Here is a 15762-nt window from a genome sequence, read left to right on the forward strand (position 1 = left end):
ACACTTATTGGATTATCCCTGCTGAACCTGTTTGCTTGTGTACCGACCCTTTGCCTGGACTCTCTTTTTGAACTGCCTCATCTCTGTCACAACTGGGTAATTGCAAAACGGATAAGACGCATAATTTTGATACTTTTGTTTGCTTGCTCATATGCATGCATTTTTACATGAACAGATGAACCTGTTGAACTGTTTTTTCATGTGCTATGACTAGAGTTAAATACCCTTTGTGAGGAGCACATTTTTGGGCGTGACCAAATTTTGTGTATGTGCCAGGAACTCATTCATTCATTCATTATCCTAACCCGCTTATCCTGGACAGGGTCGCAGGGGGGCTGGAGCCTATACCAGCATACATTGGGCGAAAGGCAGGAATACACCCTGGACAGGTCGCCAGTCCATCGCAGGGCACACACACACCATTCACTCACACACTCATACCTATGGGCAATTTAGACTCCCCAATCAGCCTACCCTGCATGTCTTTGGACTGTGGGAGGAAACCGGAGTTGGCTGGTTTATGTAAATTTGAATATGGTGTATTCAGGTCATTTGGGACACTTCTTTGTAAATGCAGTTTCTGAGTCAACCCTCACCATAGTGTCCCAAATTACCTGAATTCACCCTCATCTAAAACAAAGAATGCTTTTCAATTCAGTGTTTAATATACATTCAGTAATAGGTGTAGCCAAGAGTTGTATATTAATGCCTGTTCATTTAGGTTTATGCTGCTCAAGCTGTACAAACCATGTCAGATGTGGAACGAATATATTTTTAAAGGAGGAAAATTCTATAAAAACAACTTTAAAAAAATATTTTTTAAACATCAATTGTTTTTTTCTTTTACCTAAGATAGAGCAGGCAGTGTCATGGTGACTCACTCACTGTATGTTGTCATAGCAGGGATCATGCAAGGCTTCTCTCTCTAAGGCAGCGCTACTCAACTCCAGCATTCTGTTGCACCATTATAACGTAAGGTTGTTGACCGTAAGCCAAAACATTGTCGCATACAGTACAGTGACATTTCTTTAAAAAACACGTTTAAAAAAACAAAAAAACACTATTCGCTATTCGCGTCTCGTGCCCTTCCAAGTCAAGCGTCAAGGACAATTCTATTCTATTTTTAAACATCAATTGTTTTTGTATTTTACCTAAGATAGAGAACACAGTAACAAGCTGAAAATAAACTAAATCTCAGACAATGTAGAGAAGACAACGGAAAACAAGTGCATGAAAATAAAAACCGTGTCAGGGCATCCACAGGTATTTCCATGTCACTGGAAGGAAGGCTCACAATTCCAAACTGCTTACATAGCTGGACCAAGTAACCGTATTAACTATGCAAGACACCAGTAAAATGTCTGAGATGAGAAACCACAAGAAAATTCCTCTCGAGAAATCTTAGGGAAATGAATGCAGTCCCGTTTCCCTGACAACTCTGCATTTGCTCAGGCAGAACAGTAAACTAAATATACAATCATTTCAAAGCAAACTTAACCTATGACCAAACAGAAAGGCGAATAAACAGTTAATCTTTCTGTTACCTGTTCTTTTAATATTTTCAAATGTTTTTTTAATTTTTTTATTCGATTATGTCACATTTTTATAATCGGATACTCTTTGGGCTGCAGACCTGACCATGGAAGGTGGTTATAAATTATTTCATAAGTAGTAGCATTAATATCAATAATACAGTTTTTCAGTCATTATCCTACTTACCCCAGTCACACACGCTACTCGGTCCTTACCTAACTTAACCCAGAAGACAAAAGACTCCAGTTGAGAGATATTTGTGTGCGGATATAAAAAACACATTTCAAAATGGCACCAGTCAAAAAATTGCCCCGCCCCCGTCATACCGTGCCTTAGCTATCAGTTCTAGCAATACGAGTTTGCGCGTACTCACTGTATGTTGTCATAACTGGCAAGGCTCGAACTTGAGTCTCTCAGGCAGCGCGACTGAACTACAGCAGCCTGCTGCACGTAAGTAACGTAAGTTTGATTGCAAGTTGTAAATTCCGCACTAAATGTCACGTTGTAACCAGTTTTAAACTAAGGTTGTGTATTTGTTCGGCTGCACACTTCATACTGACGCTACATTTGAGCTAAGTTGGCCGTAAGCCAAAACATTGTCGCATAGAGTGGCGTTTCTTTATTCAAACCACGTTTAAAAAACACTCGTGAATACAGCCTGTACGCTACCACCTATTCTAGCTGGCCACTCGTTCTTGGCTTTTAGTGGATGTATTTGGACTGCCTTAATGGTTTTTTTCGCTCTCTTTGATATGTATTGCTTTCCAACAAATGACTTTGTTATGAAATAAAGTTTTTATTTTATTTTATTATAACCTTATAATTTACGGAGAAATTTATTCATGTAGCCTACTCAGAGATAACGTTATGGGCTGCGTTTCCCGAAGCCTTCTTAACCCTACGTCGTTCGTAATTTATCCCTTAAGCTGTACCTTAACATAGCGTGTTTCATTCTTACATAAGTTTGGGCTACCTTCTACTTCTATAAGTGATACTTTCGCAAGGTTGGTCTGGACCACTCTTAACTATACCTTATCGATGTTGTCAGCTCGCTCCGCTAGTGGCCACCACTGTTAGGACCGTCTTTGAACTCAGCTGTTGCTCTTCAGTTACATCTCAATCTGTTAAGCATCATGTACGCTAATAATTGTACAGTTGTAGTTGGCTAATAATGTGACTAAAATACCACATTAATGGGAGTGTTTTCATGCAAATAATAAAATTGTACATTACGATGGATGCATGTTGCACTTCATTGAACATGTAGCCACTCTCTCTGTGGGCTGGACCGATGTTTAACCACAGTTACTGTTTAGCCTCACTGACTAGTTGAGCTGCTGCAACGTCATACTAAGGAGGTAGATCAGTTAGTCAGAAGAAAAACAGCAATTGGTCTGTTTTGTCATTATCAGTTTGACATTGAGCAATAATTATTTGATCCCTTGCTGATTTTGTATGTTTGCCCACTTACAAAGAATGGAACTGTGTAGAATTTTAATCATAGGTACATTTTAACATTGAGAGACAGAATATCAGAAAATAATCCACAATAACAACATCATATAAATTTGATAAATTTTATATCATATTTTCACATGAAATAAGTATTTGATCCATAGAACAATAGGACTTAATACTTGGTGGAGAAACCTTTGTTGGCAAGCACAGAGGTCAGATGTTTGTTGTAGTTTTTCACCAGGTTTGTACAGATCTTGGGAGGGATTTTGGTCCACTCCTCTTTGCAGATCTCTCCAAATCCTTAAGGTTCCGAGGCTGTCGCTTGGCAACTGGAAGCTTCAGCTCCCTCCACAGATTTTCGATGGGATTTAGGTCTGGAGACTGGCTAGGCCACTCCAGGACCTTAATATGCTTCTTTTTGAGCCACTCCTTTGTTGCATTGGCCGTATGTTTTTGGTCATTGTCATGTTGGAAGACCCATCCATGACTCATTTTCAGTGCTCTCACTGAGGGAAGGAGGTTGTCGCCCAAAATTTCCTGGTACATTCATCCTCGCCTCGATACGGTGAAGTCGTCCTGTAGCGTAGTGGTTAAGGTAAATGACTGGGACATGCAAGGTCGGTGGTTCTTATCCCGGTGTAGCCACAATAAAATCTGCACAGCCGTTGGGCCCTTGAGCAAGGCCCTTAACCCTGCATTTCTCCAGGGGAAGATTGTCTCCTGCTTAGTCTAATCAACTGTAAGTTGCTCTGGATAAGAGCGTCTGCCAAATTCCAATAATGTAATGTCCTGTCCGCTTAGCTGAGACACCCCCCCAAAGCATAAGGTTTCCACCTCCATGCTTCACAGTGGGGATGGTGTTCTTGGGGTTGTACTCAGCATTTCTCTTCCTCCAAACACGGCGAGTCGATGCCAAATAGCTCTATTTTGGTCTCATCTGACCACATCACCTTCTCCCAAGCCTCCTCTGGATCATCCAGGTGTCCTTTGGCAAACTTCAGATGGGCCTGTACATGTGCCTTTCTCAGCAGAGGAACCTTGCGCGCGCAGCAGGATTTTAATCCTTCACGGTGTAGTGTGTTACTGATGGTTCTCTTCGTGACTGTGGTCCCAACTGCCTTCAGTTCATTAACAAGCTCCTCCTGTGTAGTACTGGGCGGATCCCTGACCTTTCTCATGATCATTGATATCCCACGAGGCGAGATCTTGCGTGGAGCCCCAGACCGAGGGAGATTGGCGGTGACTTTGTGTTTCGTCCATTTTCTAATAATTGCTCCAACAGTTGTTAACTTCTCACTAAGCTGATTGCTTATTTTCTTGTAGCCCATCCCAGCCTTGTGCAGGTCTACAATCTTGTCCCTGATGTCCTTAGACAGCTCCTTTGTCTTGCCCATGGTGGAAAAGTTGGAATGTGATTGATTGTGTGGACAGGTGTCTTTTATACAGCTACATAACAATGTAACGAGTTGACACAGGTGTTTTGGGTAATGAGTTGAGTAGGAGTGCTTCTTAATGGAAAACTAACTGGTCTGTGGGAGCCAGAATTATTGCTGATCAAATCCTTATTTCATGCAAAAATACGATAATAAATTTATAAAATTTATATGATGTTGTTATTGTGCATTATTTTGTGATATTCTGTCCATCAATGTTAAAATGTACCTATGATTAAAATTCTACACAGTTCCATTCTTTGTAAGTGGGCAAACCTACAAAATCAGCCAGGGATCAAATAATTATTGCTCCCACTGTATATAGTCATTCGCAAGGGCTGCATTTTCGTAAAAACGGGGTTTTGATATGATATGATATGATATGATGAAAATCCTTGCAAATTGCTTTCGTGAAACGAGCCCCTGACCCATGAATATCATTTAAAAAATAATAAAAATAATAATTTTTAAAATAATAATTTTTAAAATAAAAGCCAAGCATTCAGTAACATCACAAGACACCCTTTGGAACATTGTCAAATAATGCTGGGATGACATAGATAAATCAGGTTTTGCACAAATTACCACTGCCATTAAAGCAAAAAGTGGACATACCAAATAGTGAGAAATTCTGATATTCATGTCAATTTTTCAAAGGCTCAACTTTATTGTTATGCTGATAATATGAAATGAAAAAGTTTGTATTAAATTAGAAAATAATCTAAAATAGAAGCATTTTCAGAAGTGGTCTCAGACTTTTGGAGCCACATTTAGTAACATAGTAGGGATTCATAGAGAGACTTACATACAATTACTCATGACCAAGAATGGTTTGGGGAAAGACAAAAAAGTTGAGGTTCACAACCATCAGCTGGAGGAGGGTTCAGGCCCGGCTCACAGCACACAGCTGGAGTGGGGTTCAGGCCCGGCTCACAGCACACAGCTGGTGGGGAGAAGGGCTGAGGACGGCCCTCACTGTCGGTGTTAGGTCCAGCTCATCCTCAGACACCCCCGATGGTGGTGTGAAGCGGAACCTCTGCAGGAGGAAGGTGAAGAAGAGGAAGAGCTCCATCCTGGCCAGGCTTTCTCCCAGACAGCTCCGTCGCCCTGCGAGGTAGAGATAATCACAGCACTTAAATGCAGCTACATGAGGTAGATAATCACAGCTCATGAATACAGCTACAGGAGAGACAATCACAGCAAATAAATACAGCTAAAGGAGAGCGATCTATAAGATCACATTATCAAAATACCCACCCACGAGCACACCAACATGCACACAGAAAATGGAAAATAATAAAATGAAATAGAAAAAAAACAAAATAAAATTAAACCACATCCACACAAAACAAGCAACACAACTATACAATCACAGAATAGAGTTACAAATCAACCAGTTACAGAAAATAGACATTAGTAATGGTTCAAAAATACAGTTCCAATGCCCCTTCCTAGTACACCGAACATAGAACTCCCTCTCCCCAAATCCCTCAGAACCCTCTGAACAATGTTCACCATTGTAAAATACGCAAATTCAGTGAGCAACCATTTCCGAATGAATCCAGGGTCCAGCAAACCCATACCACCTAACCTATTCTGAGTCAACAAAATGTCCATCCTGGCCATACCCAACAAAAAATAGAATTTATTTCTCAAGATTACATTACATTACGTTATTGGCATTTGGCAGACGCTCTTATCCAGAGCGACGTACAACAAAGATGCTATTAATTAGTTCATAAACCCTGTCTATAGTGTGTGAAGCCCTGAAAAAATCTTCCAAAGCCTGCAAGTGTCCCCACTCTGAATGAAAACAGCAACCTGATCAAGAAGATGCGTCATATCTGCAGCATTCTTGCATTGGTTAAAGATGATTAGAGAGCTTTGCTTTGCCATGTACTGCACTGTGCTGCACCTGCAGAGAAGGGCATGAAGGCATCTCTCTTGATGAAGCAGCCCTTCTCATCCAGGAAGTGGCCAGGGTTGAAGCTGTGGGGGGTCTCCCACTCTTCCTCATCCTGCAGCACCGACGTCAGGAGTGGGATCACTATAGTTCCCTGAAACACACAGACGTGCAGGAGTACCTAGCCTCGATGCAACACAAATGTGCAGACATATTCAGACACACAAACAAATGCACATAAGAACATATACATATGAAACACAGAAACCCCCCAGGGATGGAACAAAATGCAGCAAAGGTGCTCACAGAAGAGTTGAATCAGTTCACCCGTGCTCATGACTGTCAATAATTGAGCCTTAAAACCTTTCTTTTGTCATGATCTGTTTTCTGTTATCTGTTTTCTGTGTAAGTCCCCAGCATGTTGCCTTTTGTTACCCTCTGTGCTCTCCGTAGTCTGTCTTCCCATTAATTTGTTTTGCCTGTTTTCACTTCCTGGTTATCGTGCACACCTGATCATTTCCCCCTTATAAACCTGTCTGTTTTGCTAAGTCTTTGCCTGATTGTAATGTGCTCCCGCCATTCTCTCCAGTGTTTGTGTTTGACCCGCTGTTCTTGAATTACTGGATTACCGGTTTGTGCTTTTGGATTTCGCTTTGGTTTATCTGATTGTTTGGTCTGCCTTTCTGTTATCGACCCTCTGCCGGTGACCGCAACTACGTTTGACTTTGATTTGGAACTTCTGTGGGTTTGTGCTTGGGTTCATTGTTCTGAAGCCGGACATCTTTAAACCAGAAAGTACAGGAAGAGAGGGAGAGATAGAACAGGGGTCAGAGAAGGAGAAAGGGAGGGATAAATTAAAAGATACAGATTAGGGGATGTGATTAAACCTGTTTGATGAAGTATCCCCGGAAGGTGACATCACAGCTTGTGGTGTGGGGAATGCTCATGGGTACAATGTTAGCCACTCTCTGGATCTCGTGGATCACGGCGTCGGTGTAGGGCAGGTTCCTCCGGTCCTCCACCCGGGGTTCCCGGTCCCCAATGACCCGACTCAGCTCCTCCTGAACCTGGTCTGCACCCACAGAGAGAGAGAGAGAGAGAGAGAGAGAGAGAGAGAGAGAGAGAGAGAGAGAGAGAGAGGAGAGAGAGAGAGAGAGAGAGAGAGAGAGAGAGAGAGAGAGAGAGAGAGAGAGAGAGAGAGAGAGAGAGAGAGAGAGAGAGAGAGAGAGAGAGAGAGAGAGAGAGAGAGAGAGAGAGATTAAGTTCTCATCAAAAATCCTAAAGTCCAACACTGATATTCTAATGTGTGTGTGTGTGTGTGTTTTCCCTACCCTGTATATGGGGGTACTTAGCCATCAGCAGCAGGCCCCATCTCAGGGTGGTTGCAGTGGTGTCTGTCCCTGCTGCGAATAGGTTGCCGACAGTAAATTTCAGGTTGTTGTTGTGGAAGTAGGAACCTGGCTGGTCTGACTCCTGAGATGGAAAGGGTACAGAACACCACAGAGACAATAAAGAAATAGACAATAAATAGACAATAAAGAACCATAATAAAACATGAATTAATAAAATAAATTATTAAAGATGTCAAATATGTATGACTTGTTTGTCACTTCTCAGAAAGCCTAGGAAGGAGTTTGCAAACGCAGCAGAACTTGGGGGACATGGTGGCACAACAGATGCAGCAGTCTTGCGGTTGCAGTTCGCTGCAGTCCTTCGATTCCCGGTCCTGCCAAAAGTTTGGCCGGGTCACATCGAGCGGCATAATTTGCTCGCTGCTCCAGAGGGAGGGTCTTGGCAGGGTTAGCTGATCACTGCACAATAAGCACCTCGGACGCTCGGAATCACGGACACGTTTAGAGAGATGAGACACCCTGAAGATGTGTCGCTCTTCCTCAGCCCGCTAGGGGCCGGGGTGTGGACACAGCAGAACTATTTCTTTCAACTTGCTTCTATTTCCCTCCAGAAACTCAAACTCTTCAACCGATTTCTGCCACCTTTGTTAGTGGGGTCAGCTTAAAACCATGAAATGAAGAATTCACATTTTTATCTAACAGAAATCTTGTTGAAAAAACAAAATATGAAAAATTTAAAAAATGTATTGACAATTTCACTTTGTTTGATTTTATTTACCTGAATTGTTAGGGGCACCCATAAAAGGTTTTCAGGAAAAACATGTCATTTGGCTGACTAAATTAGATTACTGAATAAAAAAATTAAAATTATGAAATATTTAAATAAAAATATAGTAGATGTATACGGTAGTTGTCCCATACATTTGAACATATCAACTGTGCAGAAGTCTCAGGCACCCCAGACTTTATTATATATATGTTCATTTTTGTGTGTGTGTTAGTATAAAAGAACACATTTGAGATTTCCAAATATTAATTTTCCAAAATATTTTATTTTACCGAGACATTTTTGTATTTAATTTTAAAAAGTAACATATTACTGAAAGCAATGAACTACTTTTTACATAAAAACTTGATCAAGGCTGAGATCAGAAGCAAGGACCAACCAAAGTCTGCAGAACTGTGGAAAGTTCTCCAACATGCATGGAACAACCTCCCTGCTGATTTTAAGTGGACCACAATACTGATGAGTAATGGATACATAGTACCTAGTAATGGATACATTCACACAACACACACACAGAATATTTTTGAAGTGACAACTTCACCAGTGGTGTGTATATTTACATGCCTTTCCCAGTCACAATACCTGTCTGAGTGCAATATATGTTGAAATCTCTTGGAATTTGAGTGTTTGCTAAGTGAATCTACTTTGATATGATGAAGGCATGTGGTTAAGAAAGAGGCAGAGGGCAGTTCAATTCAACCCCAGGGTCAAGTTATCCCTCTCCTTACCTCCTGCTGTCGAACTAGGAAGGCATCCACAAATCCCCTGAGGTCCTGGGGGTTGAGTGTGTCCTTCAGTCCCAGCACCAGACCCATAATGTCCTCAATGTTGCTTTTGACGTTCTTCAAAGTCTGGGTCTGATTCACCAACAACCAGCTACAACACCAGCGCAGCCAGGGGAACGCGTTGTACACCTGCAGTAACCAACCCAAAACCCGAAACAGCTTTTTTTCTACTTTTTCTTTATTTTCACAAGAAAACATACACACAAACACTTTAAACATTTTTTTAAATAATCACACCATCTCTTGCACCTCCGGATTCAGCTCTCTGTCACCTATATGGAGTATATACACTGAATACTTTAGTGTACATTAATTAATTCAAAGTGATGACAAATAATTTGGTTAGCCTGACAAGTGAACATTTCAAGATGCATTTCAATATTTTTGCTATGTAATTTAAATTACTATTTAAAATGATTATATTGTTTCATTCTGAATCTTGATTATTATCTTTGTTATTTTACTTATAACTACTTATTTTAATTTAAAATTGTTGTTGTATTTATGTATACATTCCGCACAATTACAAAAGAGGGCACTTGCCCTCAATGTGTCTCAGTTTAAATAAAAGAAAATAATAAATAATGAAATATTTACAAAGTAGACGAGAACAACATCCTGTACATCTCTGACAATTTAGAATGTAATCCAATATTTATATTTGTAACTATTAACCTATTAACCGTTTAAAGGGTTAACCCTTGTGTAGTCTTAACATTCTGTATACTCTGTATACTGTATACTGTATACTGTATACTGTATACTCTGTATACTCTGTATACTCTGTATACATTCTGTATACCTGTCAGCAACGGGCATCTGTGGCACAGCCCTGGACTGGATTGAGTCCTACCTCTCTGGTCGCTCCTTCCAGGTTGCCTGGGCTGGTTCGGTATCGACACCTCGGCCCCTCGCCACAGGAGTTCCCCAGGGCTCAGTCCTTGGCCCGCTTCTTTTTTCTCTCTACACTCGCTCCCTTGGCCCTGTGATCACTGCACATGGGCTATCCTACCACTGCTATGCGGACGATACCCAACTCTTCGTCTCGTTCCCGCCGTCTGATACGCAGGTTTCAGCCCGTATCTCTGCTTGCCTGAGGGACATCCAGAGCTGGATGGACAACCACCATCTAAAGCTCAACCCAGGTAAAACTGAAATGATATTCATCCCTGCTAATACCTCTCCCCATCTGGATCTCTCCATTTCCCTCGGGGATACCACACTCACGCCGTCACCCAGTGCAAGGAACCTCGGCGTGGTGATGGACAGCAGACTGTCCCTTTCCGAGAACATTGCGGCGGTGACCCGGTCTTGCAGGTTCTTCCTATACAACATACGGAGAATCCGCCCCTTTCTCACCCCCTACTCGACCCAGCTCCTGGTCCAAGCGATGGTTCTGTCCCGCCTGGACTACTGCAATTCCCTCTTGGCTGGCCTCCCAGCGTCTGCCATCAGACCCCTCCAACTCATCCAGAATGCAGCAGCTCGTCTGGTCTTCAACCTTCCCAAATACTCACACGTCACCCCCCTGCTTACTTCCCTCCACTGGCTGCCTGTCATGGCTCGCATCAAATTCAAAACATTGGTGCTAGCCTTCCAAGCAGTTAAAGGGTCTTCCCCAGCTTATCTGCAAAAAATCATCAGACCCTACACCCCTGCCAGACCTCTTCGTTCAGCCTCCACAGGCCGCTTGGCACCTCCCCCTCTCAGAACCTCCACCTCACGCTCACGACTACTGTCTGTTCTGGCTCCACGGTGGTGGAACGAACTCCCCGTTGAGGTCAGAACTATAGAATCCCTCCCCACCTTCAAGCGCAAGCTGAAGACACACCTCTTCAAACAGCACCTCTCCCCATCCCTCCCTACCTCCCTGTGAACCTTAATTGTTGTCTCTGTGACTTGTGTATCAGTATTTTAGTTGGCTAGGTAAGCAGTGTTTGGATAGTTAACTTTGGTGACTTTTGCTCTGTTTGTTTGTTTGTTCAAAAAAAAAAAAAAAAAAAAAAAAAATGGCCCTTGTCCTTATCTTTGTTGTACAGGTAGCAGTTGAAATTGTACTTACCTCTAGGGTCTTTCAGCGAACTTATCCCTGGTTATGGGTATGCACTTTGTTGTACGTCGCTCTGGATAAGAGCGTCTGCCAAATGCCAATAATGTAATGTAATGTACTCCCCTTGTCCTAAGGGTAAAAAATGATCCACCTTCACCAAATCCATCAAATAGAGCAGCTTAATTGAATTTTAAACCCCAGATCTAAGAAACAAACTGTCACTCATCACAAACTTTGTCATGAAATTTCAACATCGTGTAGGTGTTTTTTTACTGTTAAAAATAGTGGCAGGTCATTTTTGACCCTTAAGACATTATTACAGGATTATTCCAGAATAGTAATGTTTTACCAATGGGGACAAATGGCTCCAGTCTTTACAAACTATGCCACTTGGTTGCCCCAATGTTGTATTTTTGCCTTGCCCAGGAATTATTCCAAAGCTTCTACCTTTATTTGGAGGGATAATTACATAAAAGCACCAGTACCTGTATTTCAGCTGAACCAAGAATCCGGACATTTTCATTGGCCCTGTTGACCATTTTTTGGAAGGTGGCGTCAGCGTAGTCAAAGCGGATGCCGTACATGATGGCACAGATGATGTTGGAGACGGAGTAATTCACTGGCTGAACGGTGTTGAAAGGCTCACCTTCAGACCAAGAAAGGAAATAATAGTTGTTTTTTTTTTACATTACATTACTAGCATTTGGCAGACGCTCTCATCCAAGGCAACGTACAGTTGATTAGATTAAGCAGGGTTCAGGGCCTTGCTCAAGGGCCCAACACCTGAACGGATCTTATTGTGGCTACCCTGGGGATCGGACCATGACCGTGCGGGTTCCAGTCATGTACCTTAACCACTATGCTACAGGCCGCCCTTTTTCTCCAGAAAGCTCCTTTGTGAAGGATTAAAAAAAAAAAAGAAAAAAACACTGCTCCAAATTCCACAATGGCCTTGCTGCCTAAAAATACATTTAAAAATAACTCCATGTAGTAAATACAGTGGATCCTACACTCAGTTGTGAGATCCTCTGTGTGCTGTTTCTTGTTAAAACCAGTGCACAGATGCATTTAGGTTTGGCTTGGCATTTGCTTTGTTTCTGGTTAAATGTACAGGGATGTGTAAGGCGGAAATGATTAATTATGAAATTATTATTCTGGCATTATCACTCAGGGCTGGTCAGCTTGCTGGCTTCCTCTGGTATTGTGGCAAAATGTGGCTGTAAAGTAATTTAGGAGCATGCACCATTAACCCCCACTATCTCCGCACCCATACGGGCAGGAGCCTGTGGGGGAAGACTCAGGCCCCCAGCCGTGAAACTCTTTACGACGGGGCAACATCCTTTACGGAACGGGAAGGTTTCAGAGGGCACGGCCTGTTAGGCCCTGACCTTCTCCTGAACCCCCCTTTATTGCTCTCTCCCTCTTTTACTCAGTCACTAAATTATGTGTACAGCATTGGATGTTTCATGACAAAGTCAGTTTAGATAATATTCATGTTTGGTATTATTCTGATTATTTCAGTGCGACTGGTGCAATGGTTTTATTTCTGCAACAGCAAACCCTGTACATCATAACCAACCAGGAGAAGCTGTGTGGAGCTCTGCCCCAGCTCCAAATTACAGATGGGTGACCCATTGTTAGAGTTAACTTCAAAGGCCAGATTTTGGATTTAAGGACAGCAAACTAAGCAATCTAGGAGAATGCAATCAGCCTCCCGTGCACTCCGTGCATGTAATTTCTATGTACAGGGTGTCTGTAGCCAGACTCCCGGATGCAGCTTTTATTACCAGGTATGACTTTTAAGACTCCGTAATTTGGTTTCCGTTGTGATGTTTTTTGATTTGGAACTAGAATGTAATTACGTGTATGTAACCTGCCTGGTAAAATAAATTGGTAAACTTGATCTGTTTGGTTTCGCTTACTGGCACTCAAAGTTATACAGGGAATGCGTGGTTTACCCCCTCGAACTGGTCTAGGGAGGATGATTATTTCCACTTACTGTATCATGGCGTATAGCACCTGTAGACCTATGTTGGTAAATCCCTCGCCTCCGCATGGTAGTTCATTCATGTCGAGCACAACCGTAGCTATGTTGGTCTGCTTGGGTCCCTAGGCTGTAAACAGATATACCCGAGAGTAGCTATTCCTGCGACCTCTGTGATGACTACAGATATCTAGTCAGTTCGTGAGACGTGCACATATCGCGCGATGTGACATGCGGTGGTACCAGCAGAGGATTGTTCAGCGAGTTCTTCTCAGTACAGGATTCCTATAGCGATCAAGTCAAAATTATAAATAAGACATCCAGTAAATGTGGATAACTAATCTAAATTATTATTCTAAAATGGAGTCAGATAAACTAAGGTGAATCTATTGGCCCTATTGTGGAGATTCTGGGTCAGCCCGGACCAGTAAAGAGCAGAAGGCAGAGTGGTACTACTGCCTTTGTATCGTGGTTTGTTTATTGGCTGATCTAGACTGTCTGCATAGGGGCCACTAATTTTTAACCCTATTAGTATTCTTTCAGCAACACCAGAAGGACGAGCACGCTGATACCTTCAGCCCTCGCTAAATTCTGTCGTTGGGTTAGTGTGGGGTATTACAGATGCAAATATGTAACTTTAACTTTCCATAGTGCAAGCTATTTCTGACAAAATATGGGTTAGCTGGTAGATTATAATGACGTGAACATATAAATTGTGACATAAAGAACAGTTAGTGACTTGGTAATTCAGAGGTTGCAATACTGGTTGGATGAAATCCAGCACACAGTAGGTCCACTGGACCAAGTTCAGGAACCATTATTGTAAGAAATTTGTGATGTTCTCTGGCCAGGAATCAGCTTACATATTGACTTCACAAATCATTTATTTCTTCACAAGCATTTAGCATTTTACCATCTGTGTATGCATGTTATTTTTGTGATCAGGAGAAGCAATTAAAATCACATGCTTTGGAGAATAGCCTACATACTTGTCTGCGCTCTCACAAATCAATCAAGTACTACAGGTTGCAGCAAGCAGCACTGATAACTATGATTGGCCATTGCAAATTATGGATAAATTAAATGGGAGATTACAAAATATTTTGATAGACATCAGACAGGATTCATTCTCACCCTTGAAATTCTCAAAGACCTTGATGAGGTGGCGTGATTCCTCAATGATCTTCTCTTCGCTCCCCCTCTTGCCCATTCCAAAGTCTCGCAGGGTAGAGAGGGAGAAGCGTCTCATCTCCTTCCAGGAGTTTCCGTTGGCAAAAATAACACCTGGGAGAGGGAAGAATGTGGGGGTAGAAACTAACATCTGTATTTCATACATATTTACATATTTGCTGTATCTTGTGTTAAGCAACAACACCAACAACTGCTTTGGTGTTTTGAAATGTGTAGGTCTGGTATTATTCAGTTCAGCAGTTAAGACAAAAAACTCACTTATTGGACCACTGTCACTGCCTATAGGGAAATATAATAATATATGTATAATATACTGGATTTCCATATGCCTTGTATATATACATATATATGTATAAATTGGAGCCAAAAGCATCCCGCCAGAGACAGCCTATTGGCCCTTTGATCACTGTGGGGGAAAAAAGTATGTTTCAACACTCAATGACTGTGGCTATGTCCAGTTGGACAAATGGATAAATGCATATAGACAGTCAAACAAACAGATTCTTAGCTTTGGACTAGATTGCATACCGTGCCCTTTCATAGTATCTCTAAATATGGGCGCAATTTCCCGGTCTCCAAACTCTTCAGCATAGTTGACCAGTGCCTGTTTGACTGTCCTGTAGCCTGCCAGGACAACCACCTTCTTTGGGCCCAAGTGTACAGTGAACACAGATCCATATTTCTTAGACAGCTGTAGAGACAGAAAATAAATTCATAGGATTTAGTCTGTGTTAATACCATGGTCTAGGTGAATACTGGATTCTGTTTGGCTGGGAGGGGTGTGTTATTGTCCCATAATGGCCCAGAATGAAGTAGTGAAGTAGCATATTAATTACCATCAAAGCTTAAAGGGTATTTAGACTCTAGATCACATTTTCTAGCTGTAAAGGTATTTGTTGGTAACAAAGAGCAGAATGAAGAGTGGGTCAATGAGTTTTCCATAAAAACAGCTCTGCAGGAGAAAATATCAGATAACAACTTATGATTTCCTGTGCACTGAATTTAATGTTGGCTACTTTACTAGGTCTTTATTGGCTTGTGCAAAATGGGATGGCCACATTGTGTAGCCTCAATGCTAGTGGAAATGCAACTGCGTTTGCTCCATTTCCCTGGGATTGTGTGTGTGTGTGTGTGTGTGTGTGTGCGTGTGTGATACAAGCAGGCTGCACAAATAAGCATATCCCTTTATATTACATGATATCGTGTGCACAAGATATTATATTATATGCTATTAACTTGTGGGAACTTGTGGGTATGACCAAATTTTGTGCTGGATTCGCTCTAAT

At 41.9% G+C, this 15762-nt stretch overlaps 1 protein-coding gene across 6 annotated transcripts in view; it reads right to left on the minus strand.

Moving 5' to 3' along the window:
* The window catches only part of LOC133122995 (cytochrome P450 2K1-like), a 55091-nt gene that overhangs the window by 32735 nt on the left and 6594 nt on the right, over positions 1 to 15762 (minus strand). For 3 of the 6 annotated variants that reach the window (XM_061233334.1, XM_061233333.1, XM_061233332.1), the window contains exons 2-9: positions 15005 to 15167; positions 14420 to 14569; positions 11787 to 11947; positions 9195 to 9380; positions 7659 to 7800; positions 7215 to 7399; positions 6340 to 6481; positions 5151 to 5531 (exon numbers count right to left, since the gene is read on the minus strand). In XM_061233334.1, coding sequence (XP_061089318.1) covers positions 5344 to 5531; positions 6340 to 6481; positions 7215 to 7399; positions 7659 to 7800; positions 9195 to 9380; positions 11787 to 11947; positions 14420 to 14569; positions 15005 to 15017 — 1167 coding nt within the window. In that variant the 5' untranslated portion in view covers positions 15018 to 15167 and the 3' untranslated portion in view covers positions 5151 to 5343. Of the gene's footprint in view, positions 1 to 5149; positions 5532 to 6339; positions 6482 to 7214; positions 7400 to 7658; positions 7801 to 9194; positions 9381 to 11786; positions 11948 to 14419; positions 14570 to 15004; positions 15168 to 15762 lie in introns of those variants that run through there. The other 3 variants (XM_061233329.1, XM_061233331.1, XM_061233330.1) reach the window with 2 other exon arrangements.

This window comes from Conger conger, chromosome 2 (assembly GCF_963514075.1).
Source record: "Conger conger chromosome 2, fConCon1.1, whole genome shotgun sequence".
NCBI classification, from domain to species: Eukaryota; Metazoa; Chordata; class Actinopteri; order Anguilliformes; family Congridae; genus Conger; species Conger conger.